The sequence below is a fragment of the Ornithorhynchus anatinus genome, chromosome 9 (assembly GCF_004115215.2).
Source record: "Ornithorhynchus anatinus isolate Pmale09 chromosome 9, mOrnAna1.pri.v4, whole genome shotgun sequence".
In the NCBI taxonomy this organism is placed as follows: Eukaryota; Metazoa; Chordata; class Mammalia; order Monotremata; family Ornithorhynchidae; genus Ornithorhynchus; species Ornithorhynchus anatinus.
In genome coordinates, this window is record NC_041736.1 from 56,644,164 (window position 1) to 56,658,731 (window position 14,568).

At 42.0% G+C, this 14,568-nt stretch overlaps 1 protein-coding gene across 1 annotated transcript in view; it reads right to left on the minus strand.

Annotated features, from left to right (window-relative positions):
• The window catches only part of CCDC85A (coiled-coil domain containing 85A), a 110,105-nt gene that overhangs the window by 27,912 nt on the left and 67,625 nt on the right, over positions 1-14,568 (minus strand). Inside the window, exon 4 of the mRNA XM_029071664.2 lies at positions 4,477-4,553. Within this exon, the coding sequence (XP_028927497.1) occupies positions 4,477-4,553 (77 nt within the window). The remainder of the gene's footprint in view (positions 1-4,476; positions 4,554-14,568) is intronic.

Below are 14,568 nucleotides of genomic sequence, written 5' to 3' on the forward strand. Positions count from 1 at the left end.
CCAAAGTCATACAGCAGCAGAGTAGCAGGACCAGGGTTGGAACCCACATCTCCTGACTCCCAGGACCATACTCTTTCCACTAGGCTATGCAGGGATTTGCAGAATATTACATTTGCAAGGTTGGGGCCATGCAGACAGTCTATTTTGCAGTAAGTGTGAACTTGGGCAAGTCACTTCACTTCTCTGTGCCTTTTGCGGGGCAGCGGGGGTAGTAATTTCGGTAATGCCTTGGACAGGTCCACATGCAGCTTAGGTGCCTATAGATATTAGCTGATGATAGAACAAATCAGTGACTCTAGCGTTTGAAAAATATGGTTTTCCTGCATCTGAGCGACCAATCCATTCCACCCTTGCTTTTTATCCTCATTGGAGGGGACCCTCCTCTCATTGCAGCCCAAACCCACTCTCCTTTATTAGGCCCCCACATAAAGGGCTCCCAACTTGGGAATTTTGAGACATTGAAGGAGCACGATGCTGTAATGTTGGAGTGCCTGTTTTTTCATCCCAACAACCTTCCTGATGTTCTCAAAACTACATGGGTGGCTAGATTCAGATGTTTGCTCCAGAGGCCAAGGAAGAGACCTCACTGTTTTCAATATACAATTTAAATTCCATTTATATCATGATTTTATCATCGTTAATTCAAGTAAAAAAAAAACACCTTCAACAACTATTTTTGTCCCCAGGAAGAGGTTTAGTTTAATGGACCTGAACACTGCAAACTTCAAGGGCACAGGCTCAGCTCAGGAAAAATATCCAGGAAGTCAAAGGCTGATTATAGCCTCACTCTTATTCTTCCAAAGAAAAACTGACATACGTAGATAAACTTGGAAAGAGAAGAACGTTCGCCAAGCATAACACAGCTAATGTTTTCCTTGATTGAAAATCAAGGGGAGTGGAGAATAATTTGGTGCGGAGCGGCTGGCCTGTCGCATTGCATTGACCTTGCAAATCAGTTAGCAAGGAACAACTTCCTCGCTGGGGAGGAGTCAGGGTTCAATCACATTTCATTTTCATTGATCCAACAATCAGCCTGGTCTAGTGGAAAGAGCACAGGTCTGGGAGTGAGAGTTAGAGGTTTTAATCCCAACTCCGCTACTTGTTTGCTGTGTGACCTTGGGCAAATCACTTAACTTCTCTGCACCTCAGTTATCTCTACTATAATAAGGGGATTAAGATTGTAAACCTCATGTGAAACATGGACCAACCTTATTAGCTTGAATCTACCCCAGTGCTTGATATAGTATCTGGCACATAGTAAATGCTTAACAAATACCATTTTAAAAAAATCCCTTCTCAATGAACATGTTTCTTAAGTAATAATGTTGGCATTTGTTAAGTGCTTACTATGTGCAGAGCACTGTTCTAAACTCTGGGGTAGATACAGGGTAATCAGGTTGTCCCACGTGAGGCTCACGGTCTTAATCCCCATGATGAGGGAACTGAGGTCCAGAGAAGTTAAATGACTTGCCCACAGCTGACAAGTGGCAGAGCCGGGATTCGAACTCATGACCTCTGACTCCCAAGCCTGTGCTCTTTCCATTGAGCCACTCTGCTTAAGTAGGCAGTGTGGTCTGGTGGAAAGAGCCAGAGTCAAGACCCCAAAGTTCTAGCCCCGGCTCTGCCACTGCTTTGCTTGTATGACCTTGAACAAGTCATCCAACCTTTCCATTTCATCCCCTGTAAAGTGGGAATAAAATAGTAGCTCTTACTCTTAGATAATGAACCTCATGTGGGACAGGGACTGCGCCTGATCTGCTTATCTTTGTGTTATGCCAATCTATATCTATTCCCCCAATAAAAAGGCCCAAAATTGAGAAGAAGTGGTGCCTAGTGGATAGAGCACTGGCCAAGGCGTCAGAAGGACCTGGGTTCTAATCGTGACTCCGCCGCTTGTCTGCTGTGCCACCTTGGGCAAGTCACTTACAACTGCTCTGTGCCCCAGTGACCTCATCTGTGAAATGGGGCCTGGGAGCCCCATGTGGAACATGGACTGTGTCCAACCTGATTATCCTGTACCTACCCGACACTTAGTACAGTGCCCTGGTACATAGTAAGTGCTTAACAGATACCACATTGGGAATGTAGCCTCCAGGTCCTCAGCCAGAGCCTGAGAAATTTTCAGAAATGACTATAAATGGAATTCCCCATCTTCAGAAATCCCATAAATTCAGTAAATGCCATGTTCCTTCTGGACAAACAGGCTTTACATGTGCCAGTAGAGACACAGCTATTTCTTCTAGAATTTTGGACTACAAGGTGGATGCACATTGACCTCCTTGTGGGAACTGAAATCATTTTACCCCATGCCTGTGGAGTTTGTACTTGGAAAATCTATGAACCTATGGGCACCGTGGCCTAGTAGAAAGAGCCAGGGCTTGGGAGTCAGAGGTCTTGGTTCTAATCTCACCTCTACTATTTGTCAGCTGTGTGACTTTGGGCAAGTCACTTCACTTCTCTGTGCCTCAATTACCTCATCTGTAAAATGGGGATTAAGATTGTGAGCCCCACCTGGGACAATCTGATTACCTTATACCTCACCCAGAGCTTAGAACAGTATAGTAAGCGCTTAACAAATACCATCATTATTATCATCTCATGACATCCTCTTTCGAGGAAGATGCAGCAGGGTGGAACTGACCTGCAGAATTCCTGGTGAATATTAAGAATCTTAGTTAAGCAGATGATCTGAGATAATAGGGTCTGAGATTTAAAAAAAAAAATAGGATTCAGATAGGCTAAGATAGAGATTATATTGATGGCACGCAAGATGTGACAGGAAAGGAAAAAATCGAGCAATTTTTTTCACCGTCAACATTGCTAGCCAACTACTGACCAACGGATCAATTGATCGATCAATTGTATTTATTGAACGCTTATTGTGTTCAAAGGTGGTTTTGACCAACCATAAATGTATTTATTAGCTTAGGGTTGTACCACTGGAAATGCACCAAAATAGTGAAAAATGACTTGAGCACCCCCCACCAAAACATATCTAAGATACATTCCACAAGAAAAAACATAAGTATTAATTTTCAAATTCCCTCTCTTTAGTCACCTTCAATTATAAGTCAATTTTTACTTGACCATCACTATTTGCTGGATGGTTTGACTTCCCTTTACTCACAAGTATGGAAAAGTGAATGAGTTTTTATTGTATAGGATCCTTCTCTTTTAGAACCACCCACAGGGCAGTCCTGGCTATAGGAAGATGCCCAGAAATCCACCACAAAAAGGGGGAACTTCTTAAATTTATTTTTCAGCAGAAAATACCCCCACAATTTGTACACGAAGCAGCGTGGCCTAGCGGCAAGAGTCCGGGCCTGGGAATCATAGAACTGTGGTTCTAAACCCGGCTCACCACTTGAATGCTGTGGGATCTTGGGAGAGTCACTTTACTTTTCTGGGCCTCAGTTTCCTCAACTGGAAAATGGGGATTTAATTCCTGTTCTCCCTCCTACTTAGATGGTGAGTCCATGTGGGCCAGGGACTGTGTCCGACCTGATTATCATGCCTCTATCTCAGAACTTAGTACAGTGTTTGACCCTTAGCACTTAACAAATACCGCAATTATTACAATTACTATGCTTTAACTTTCATCATCACGAAGAAACAAGCCCAAAGCAGGTTACCCACTCTTGAAGCATAGAGAAGCAGAGTGACCTAGATGATAGAGCCTTGGGCCTGGAAGTCAGAAAGATCTGGGTTCTAATCCCGGCTCCACCATTTATGTGCTGTGTGACCTTGGGCAACTCACTTTGCTTCTCTGTGACTCAGTTACCCTTCTGTAAAATGGGATTAAGACTGTGAGCCACATATGGGATTTAGACTGTGACCAATCGGATTAGCTAATACCTACCCCAGGGCTTAGTGCAGTGTCTGGCACATAGTAAGCACTTAATACCATAAAAAAAAGCAGAGCTATCTCAGAAGTTTGACATGGGTTGGTTCTGACCACACCCAAAGGTTGACTACTGGGGGACTTGCCCCACACTGAAACTATTCAATTACACACCTGGCAAATTTTTAAAAGATACTAACTTAATTAAAGTGCTAAAACAAAAATCTATTTGGGCTATGGCCAGTTTACAAAATTTAATTAGCAACTTTCTGACTAAGCTAGGCCCCTCCACCGCCCCTTCTAAGTCACAGATAGCACTCACGGCTCAGACACATACCCAATAGCATCAAGCCTTCCAAATTTCCTCCATTTTTTTCCCCGCTTTCTCCTTTCCTACCACGGACAAGCTTTTTACCCTCTCGGTTAAACAATCGGGTTCTTTGAAACTGTCCCATAAAAGAGGATGGAGTGACGACAGCAGGTAAGAAAATAAACCCCGATGGGAACATTCGTGCCACTTTCATTTGCCCCAACTATCTCGCTTGCGCTGAAAATACTTGAGATCTCCAATTCAAAGTTAAGAGCTCCAGATCCCGTGTTTCCTGCCTAGCTATGAGCTCCTGGAAATCACCCACCTGGGGCCGCATACGGTTCTCTTCTTCCAGCTGTCTTACTCTGGCCTCCAGCTGCCTAACATAGGACAAGGTTGATTCTAAAATTAAAAAGAGAGAACTCACATTATACACACAGGTCTTGTCTTGTGCGCTGTCAGGTTTATTTCTGACTTGATTTATTCTGAGCAGCTAGTGGCCATTAAACCTTCCTTTTTTTCTTTTCTTTTTTAAAAAAAGTATCTATTTGCCCTAGGAAAATAGTGGAAATCGGTTTGATACACCAAATGGATTTGGACAATTGTTGAACATTTAAGCATCCACTGAGATGTGTTTAGGGTCAGATAACCAGACAGTAGCTCGACCTGAACACGTTAAGGAGCTCCAGGAGACAACCACACAGACCACCTCATCCTATGCTTTCTGAGTTATAATTAAAGGCACTGCCTGAAATATAGACATATTGTCTAGAGGCATGGATAGCTAAGGGCATATATAAAACTCGGTGAAGGAAAAAAATAAAGAAAATGTTTAGCTGGATAGTTAGACATATTCACAGAGTCAATCATCAAGGCAAATTTAAAAAAATGTACTTCAATACCTAATGCTCTTCTCTTCCCTTGAGAGAAAAAACACTCATAAGGCTACTGACAGAGAGACCAGTCCTGAGAAAATAGTTCAGTACCTGAATGGGAGGGTGAAGTTGAATACATCTTTGGTTTTAGCAAAAATAATTCAATGTTTTAATCACCAACACTATGTACTGAGCACCTTCTACTTACAGCACATCATACCGAGTACATAAGTTCGTACAGCAGGAGTAAAAGGTGCAATCCCTGTCTACAAAGAGTTCACATTCTAAGGGAGAAACCAATCTCCTGCTCCAAAATGTGATATGTAACTCTCACAAGTTAGTTTGGTATTATAAATTGTGCGTGTAATGTCACTCAGGACCTCAATTTATAGTCCAAATAACGGTACATTCATCTTGTGGTTCAGCCACCTGCTCAGCCCGCTCTGAAACCCTTGTGGAATTCTCTGTTCCGACTGTAAATTATAGCGGAGCGTGGCAAAACAGCCGTCAGTGCCGACCCACTCAATATTTTCTTTATCTTTGGAATTACGGTCCATGTTTGTCATTCAAGAGAAACAGCCCATCGGGAGGTCTCGCTGATCAATTCCTTCTTTCTGGTTTGTTAGAACTGATGCTTCCTACATTAGTTCTAAGGAATTAGGCCAAGGTCCTGGAACAATCCATTCATCAGCTTAGAGGCAGGACTCTGAGCGAGCAACTTCCCTAGGTAGGGAGACTATGTGGGAACAATCGAAGGCAACAGGTCAGTAACATGCTGTATTAAAATAGAGACCAGGAAGGCAGAAGGGACATTCTAACAACACAGTGAAATAGGGCTGAAAGTCAATCAATCCATCAATAGTATTGAGCGCTTACTACTACTAATAATGATGATATTTGTTACATGCTTATTACTTGTCGAGCACTGTTCTAATAATAATTATTATGGTATTTGTTAAGTGCTTACTATGTGCCAAGCACTGTTCTAAGCAATGGAGGGGATACAAGGTAGTTAGGTTGTCCTACGTGGGCCTCTCAGTCTTAATCCCCATTTTACAGATGAGGCAACTGAGACACAGAGAAGTTAAGTGACTTGCCCACAGTCACACAGCTGACAAGTCTGTGGAGCCGGAATTAGAACCCACGACTCTGACTCCTGAGCCTGTTTTCTTTCCATTGAGCCACACTGCTTCTCTACTAAGCTTTGGGGTGGATACAAGCAAATCGGGTTGGACACAGTCCCTTGTTCCACATGGGGCTCACAGTCTCAATCCCCATTTTACAGATGAGGTAACTGAGCCCCAGAGAAGTGAAGTGACTTGCCCAACGTCACACGGCAGACAAGTGGTGGAGACAGGATTAGAACCCATGACCTTCTGACTCCCAGGCTCGTGCTCTCTCCACTACACCACACTCTGGGGTAGATAAAAGTTAATCAGGCTGGACAAAATCCCTATTCCACATGGGGCTCACAATTTTAATCCCTATTTTACAGCTGAGGTAACTGAGGCACACAGAAGTTAAGTGACTTACCCAAGGTCACACAGCAGGCAAGTGGAGGAGCCGGCATTAGAACCCAGGTCCTTCTGACTCCCAAGTCTGTGTTCTATCCACTAGGCTATGCTGCTTCTCCTATGTGCAGAGCACTGTACTAAATGCTTGGGAGAGTACAACAGAGTTAGTGCACACGTTTCCTGCACATAAACACTGGGAGTCAGTAGGCAGCACAGCAGCGATCTGTTGGGAGACAATGGCAGCGGACAGACCGGAGTGGTGCGGGTCAAGGAGGAAGTTTATTTTCCCAGAACAGAGGCTCTGGGAAGATATGGAAATCAAGAGACAATTTTGAAACTACAACAAACACTTTGAAAGTAGCAAACAAATCCCAATAATTATAATAATTATGATTTATAATGGTGGTATTTGTTAAAGCAGTGTCGCGAAACACAATTTGTGTGTGCAAGAAACATGGAAGGAAATGGCAGTCTCACATTGGTCTCTTTGGCCCACAGGCATACGTGGATGGGCCGGAACGGTTCAATGTCACCGTGGTGACCGGGGGCAGGGTTAGGGGTGGGGGAGATTGTTCCGTTATCCTGACACCAGATGAAGCTTCCAAGAAGTGGCCGGATTGGCCCAAATGCACTAAATTCTTGCCCGCTCCTACCTTGGCAAAATGCTTCTCTGGTTTGCTTCTCTATTGAAATTTAGAGTCTCTAGACTGTAAGCTCATTGCGGGCAGGGGACATGTTTATCGACTCCATTATATTGTACTCTCTCAATCCCTCGGCGCTCTGCCCACAGTAAGCACTCAACAAATATAACTGATCGATTGAATCATCAGTCCAGAGCACCAGTCAACCAATCGATGGTATTTATTAAATACTTATTGTATGCTATATTAAACCTTTGAGAGAGAATGAGTTGGTGACACAATCCCTGCTCTCAGTGAGCTGAAAGAACATAAAAGGCCCTATGTGCCCAAATGTGGTTCCATTTAGCTGCTACACATCCTTTCAGTTCCCCCCCAATGCACGTATTCACTATGAGTTTGACAGACCACCGTTAGAGGAATCTGGGAAAGTTCTTCCCACAACATACGTCTGTCCGGATAGAAAATGATATGAGGTCAAAAAAAGTCAGCTGGGGGATGATACGTGGGCCCCCCCTACAACGGGAGTTTCCATTAATGCGTGGTTATCACGAACAAGCATGATCTCCGTGATCTCAGAGAACTGAGTGTTCACAGCTTACTGGTTTAACCAGTATCCCCTGGTTCAGTTTCTTACTGTCAAGCACTTTTTCTGTCAAACGTCTTATTTTTAAAGTGCTAGCGTAAGTAGGATTAGGAGCTGTGCTGGAACATCACATATAACCTGGTGTCAACCGCGCTAGACGACCGACTCTCTGAAGTCCAATTTTTCATTAAAAAATGGTGTATTTCTTCCCGCTGCCTGATCCTTTTTTAATAAGTGCCCTTTTCACATTTTGTTATTAAACCCATGATTGAAGAAGAAGAATTGTGACAGGGACAAATGCCCTAAGATGGCGGCAATTACGTTCCTCAACTTTGTTCCCCATCTCTAAACTAATATGCTTTAATTAGGTTAGTGATTAGCCTAGCAGCTTAGTTTCTACTGTGGAATTCTCTGACTTTTCTTTTAATAAAGTGATGCAGCTTGAAAGCAATCAACTAATGGATAGTATTTATTGAGCACCTGTTAGGTGCAGAGAATTCTATCAAGTGCCTGGGTGAGTACAGGAGAATTAGTCAACCCGATCCCTGCCCTCAAAGAGTTTACAGCCTAACAGGGGAGAAAGGCATTAAGATAAATTACAGATAGAAAGAAGTAATGGAATGTAATAATAATATAATATTTAGATACACATCTAAATGAGGTGTTCTCCAGTGACATGGAAGTGCTAAAGTGGCAATTGGGAAAGGGATGATGAAAGGTTAATCAGAGAAGGTCCTCTAGAAGAGATGTGATTTCAAAATTTTAGTCCTTATCCCCATGCTACTATGGGATTGAAATGGAAAGTTTGCCTTCATCCCTCTCACCCATATGATGATGATAGAATTTGTTAAGCGCTTACTATATACCAAGTACTGTACTATGTACTGGTGTAGACACAAGAGAATCAGGTTGGTCACCGTCCCTTTCCCTCATGGGACTCACAATCAAATGAATTAGCATAATATATCCTGCTCAAAATCCTAATTCCATCTTTTCATGGGAGCTCTTTGATCTCTCAAGCAATCAATTAGCCTAATACTTTGACAGAAGCATTTCGATACTCATGTCAATTTGTTTTTCTTGCACTGAGGCATTCCTAGTCTCAAAACTTTGTATATTCAAACTGCATTTGAAGGCAGGCGGTGATAGTCAGCCCAAAACAAAGGGAAAAACCTCTCTCACAAGGAGGATGGTAAGCAAATAGAATTAGCAACCAAAGGAAGCTGCCCAGACAGAAAATATTTTAGGATCAAGAAGGGTCTGGCTAAATCGTAGATGAGAGGTCCATAGTTGGTGATTGGTAAGAAAATCAAGTTAAGGACATTAGAACAAGTTAACTTAAAATCAAGTTAAGGACAGATTCACAGATGATGGGACTCAGAAGGAATATTTGAGATGCTAATCTATCCAACCCTAAAAATGGGACTTTAATAGGAGTAATAATTGTGATATTTGCTAAGCACTTACTATGTGGGAAGCAACAACGCCTAGTGGACAGAGCTTGGGCCTTGGAGTCGGAAGGACCTGGGTTCTAATCCCGGCTCTGGCATTTGTTTGCTGTGTGACCTTGGGCAAGTCCCTTCACTTCTCTGTGTCTCAATCACCTCATCTCTAAAATGGGAAGTAAGTCTGTGAGCCCCATGTGGGACAGGAACTGTGTCCAACCTCATAGCTTGAATCTGCCCCAGCACTTAGAATAGTGCTTTACACACAGTAAGCATTTAACAAATACCATTATGTGCCAAGCCCCTACATCCTATTCACGAGGCATGTTAAATATACTTACCATTGCTAGTGTGCTGCACCCAACAAGCATCCCAGCAAAAAACTTCTACTGCATGCTTGATTGACTAGAAGCTATCTATACCCAAATTTCATACGCCCGGCCCCAGCGAGATGTCCCCGAGAAATAAAATTATGGAGATGACGTCTACCAAGCTCAGTTCCAAACTATAGAGTGGAAGGAAGATGGTGGGGAGGAAGAGGTCTTGATTTCCCAGCCTTGCCTTCATCACTTTTCTCACTAAGCTGTTTGGCAACAGTCCAGACACAAAATGACAGGTATTTGTCTGAGGAGCTAAACTGCATCGATATGCAAGAAAAGAAGGAAGTCAATTAAAGTATCAAGCTAATAGGCTCTCCTTACACAGTCCAGTAGCTTTTTATTGCTTGGTTTATTGATGCCTCAATGTCATTTGCAAGTCTCCAAGTCTGGAACAGCAACTGTACTGGGTCCAGAGGACACTGCAACAGCCTGATGGGATTAAGGGTTTCTGCCTATAGACTGCCTATCAGGAGCAAGTTATCCAGTTAATTGACAACGCCCCATTATACTTAGCATGGAGCACATCCAGCTAAAATGACTGCACTCCCCTGAAATAATTCCTTCTTGCCCTGGGTGCAAGGAAAAATAAGTCCCCATCTTTGTGAACAGCTCCATCTCCACGGGTAGAGTGGAGTAGTACTCAATCATTCACGCCGAACAGGAACTCGGCCTTTTGGAAAAGTAGCGGCCCAGGCATCCACAAGCCATATCAGTGCACACTTGAAACATGGGGTGAGAAAAATCAGAATGAACACACAAATCTGATACCTACCATTCTCTAACATTTGTACAACTGCGAGTGTAAGCTTCTGGTGGGCAGAGGTGGTGTGGCTTTTTTGTTTTGTGCTCGCCAATCATTTAGTACAGTGTTTGGCACTCAGTAAGTGCTAATAGAGGAAGTATTGGTACTTTTTGACCAGCCAATTGGTGTATTGCAGTAAGCCTAACAGAAAGAGCACACGCCTTGGAGTCGGAGGACCTGAATTCTAATCCCAGCTCTGCTGCTTGTCAGCTTTGTCACCTTGCGCAAATCACTTCACTTCTCTGGGCCTCAGTTATCTCAGCTGTAAAATGGGGATTAAACCCTCCCCTTCAAGCTTAGACTGTGAGCCCATGTGGGAAAAGGACTGTGTCCAACTTGATTATTGTATCTCTCCTTAGTACAGTGCTTGGCCCTTGGTAAGCACTTAACAAGTAGAATTTAAAAATGTACTATACTACATAGGAAGAATATAAGAAGCTTCTTAATAACATCTTGCCTCTCCATGGCAAGTTTACACTCTTTTGGGGGCTACGGCCACAGGGTAAAATGTCCAGGGGTTTAGACATCTCCCTTAACAACTCTGTACATCATTAGAGACATTCTGTTCATGACTGCACAGAACAGACCTAAAATCCTATTTCCACCAAGAAGCCTTTCATCACCAACCTCTCATCTCCCCTCCCCATTCTTCCTCCCTTCTACATCGCCTCTCTTTCTGTACCCCCTAAGCGCATGGATACTTACCCCACTTCTGCAGCATTTAAGGACGTATCCTTACATGTAACAGTTACTTATAATAATGTCTGCCTTCCCCTCTAGACTGTAAATTTACTGTGGGCAGGAAATGTGTCCGTTTATTGTTATACTGAACTCTCCCAAGTGCTTAGTATAGAGCTTGGCACACAGGAAGTGCTCAATAAATATGATTGAATAAATGGATTCTCCCCATTTCTGTAATTTATTGATTGCCCATGTCCTCTACTAGATTGTAAACTCCCAGAGGATGGGGATTGGATCAACTGACTCTATTGTATTGTACTCTCCCAAGTCTTTAGTACAGTGCATGGTAAGTGCTCAATAAATACCACTGATTGATCAACCTTTATAGAATTTTTCAACAGAAAAATTGGTTTGGGTCCCAAATCAGAGTGGGGCATTAAAAAAAAAAAAACATATTCTATTCTAAAATGTGGTTAAGTCAAAGTGGCTTATATGAAAAAGTTTTTTTGGCATCCTATATCAAAAGTATTTGAGTGTTTACTTATTCAGGAACCTGGAAAACATACAAAAGAAGTAAGACTAATCCTTGCTCTCCAGGAGCTTACAATCTAATAGGGGAAACAGCAGGTGGAAATTGATTCAGTAAACCACAGAGAAAAAGAATAAAATAAATAATATATCCAAAGGAATAAATAACGAAATACCCAGATAAATGCATGAGTGCTGAGGTGGTGAATGGGATGACCTGGAAGGGTAAAAGGGTGGGGGGGAGGGGATGGAGGGGGGAGACAGGTCAATGAGGGGAAGGGGGAATTAATTAGAGCATGTCTAATTGGGGACTAAAATATTTCTAAACTTCCACTGCTTTGGATTTTTTTCTAGAACAAAGTTTCCAAAGTCAAAGAAACAAGTCCTGTCACTTGAATAAATGCTTCCATTTATTTAAACAGACTCAGTAATACCACCAAGGAGGTATTGGCCTTTATTGGGAATCACCCCACCATGAAGAATATTGGGACAACTTTGATCTATTTTGGAAAAATTTTAACTAACAAATTGCTATTTCTCCAAACGGAGATTAATTACTCTGCTGTTATTTGCATAGAAGTTTAAGAATCTTCTATTTTTCCTCCCTTCTTTGGCTGTCCTCATCATGACAAGCAGCGTGGCCTAGTGGAAAGAGCATGAGCCTGGGAGTCAGAGGACCTGGGTTCTAATCCTGGCTCTGCCAATTTGGACAAGTCACTTAACGTCTCTTTGCCTTAGTCTCCTTAACTGTAAAATGGGGATTCAATACCTATTCTCCCTCCTACTTAAGACTGTGAACCCCATGTGGGACAGGGACTGTGTCCAACCTAAATGACTTGTACCTATCCCAGGGCTTAGAACAGTGTTTGACACATATTAAGAGCCTAACACGTACCTTAAAGTAAATAATAATAATAATAAAATTAATTTATCGAATATCTGCTGTGCCACTGGAAGAATATAAGAAAGACCACAGTCCTAACTGAAGTCAACCTGAAGGTCATACTCATAAAGCTCATTGTGGGCAGGGAATGTGTCTGTTCATTGTTATAGTATACTCTCCCAAGTGCTTAGTCAGTGCTCTGCACACAGTAAGCACTCAATAAATATGATTGAATGAATGAATGAATGAATGAATTGTATGGTACTTAATCCAGCAACATATAAACGAGGTTGATTCATGTTTGAAATGCAAATGAGAAGCAGCGTGGATAGAGCACGGGCCTGGGAGTCAGAAGGACCTGGGTTTTTAATCCCAGCTTCACCACTTGTTTGCTCTGTGACCTTGAGCAAATCACTTCATTTCTTTGACCCCCAGTTACCTCAGTTGTAAAATGGGCATTAAGACTGGGAGCCCCTTTTGGGACATGGACTGTGTCCAACCTGATTAGCTTGTATCTACCCCAGCACTTAAAACAGTGCCTGGCCCGTAGCAAATGCTTTACAAATACCATTATTTTTTTTTAATCCATTGGGACAATGAATGCTTGCCTCCAAAAATAGTAATTTAATTTTCCATTGCCGTCAGTCAGAAGGAGAATTCTTGAAATGCAGCGAGAGTCTACCTCTGAGCTTCAATATTCGAGGAGCAGTACTATTAAAACTGAAAGGGTCGCAGGGAAGGGCTTTTGCATTCCAAGCTCTGAGTTTGCTTAATGCACTGAGATTGATGTTCCTGGAACAATAAGGGAACACCTGAGTGGGTCGATTGACTGCGGGAAATTGAATATAGTCAGGAACTTTTCTGCTTTATTTGGTTCTAATGTTTCACTCCTGTTGGAACTTGGGAGAGTCTAAAATAAATAGGAAATGGACTTGCATTTGTTCTTCTAAATAAAGCTCCCCCATTCCAAACAGAACTTTCTGGCCTCTTACGTTGGATGCCAAGGTCTTTTGTTTAGAGGATTTGATAGTTTTCGAGGAGAAGATCAATGTATTTTTAAAAGATCTGTGTTGTTACCTAGCTAAACTTTACATAGGTTTTAAAAGATCTATTAGCAGGAAATAAAAATGATTTTTACTCAACAGTCTCTAAATGCCCAAGGAGTGCTCGATATCATAAAGTGCATTAAATATATTACATTAATAACATTTATTTATACATTATTTTATTTGTTATAATACCTTTGGTATAGAAATTTTATTTTCCAAAGCACTTGTGTGCATTAACTGTGTCCTACTATCCTTATAAGAGGCAATTTATTATTATCCCTACTTCAGTTTAGTAGAAAAAACAGGGATCTGGGAGTTAGCAGATCTGGGTTCTAATCCTGGATCCGCCACTTGCCTCCTGTGCGACCTCGATCAAGTCACTTGACTTTCCTGTGCCTCGGCTTTCTCACTTGTAAAATGGGAAAAAAATACTTGTTCTCATTTCCTTAAACTGTGAGGCCCTTGTGGAATAGCGACAGTGTCCTATCTGCGTAAAGAGCACTTTCCTCTGAGCTTAGTAGAATGCTTGACACTTAGTAAGCCAGAGCAAGCATTCAGTGAATACCACTGATTTATAGTATCACTAAATACCATAATTATTATTAATAATTTATAGATGAGAAAAATGAGACACAGAAAGGGCAAATAATTTGCCTGAGTACAATTAGTAAGCAAAAGGAAGATGAGAAACTAGAACTCAGATCTCCTCAATCCCACAGTACTTATGTACAAATCCCTAATTTATATGTTTATATTAACATTTGTCTCCCACTCTAGACTGAAAGCTCTCTATGTTCACAGAAGGTGTCCACCAACTCTGTTATTCTATACTCTCCCCAGTCCTTAGTATACTGCTCAGCACACAGTAAGCGCTCAGTAAATATGACTGAGTGATCGATCTCCTGACCCTCAGGACAATAATCCAGGGCTAGGTCTATATGCTTGCCTGAAGAAAAACTCAGGACCTGACATAGGGAGTTGTTCGATCATTTTCATTAATAATTCAGTTGCTCGTAACGTTAAGATAATAATATCT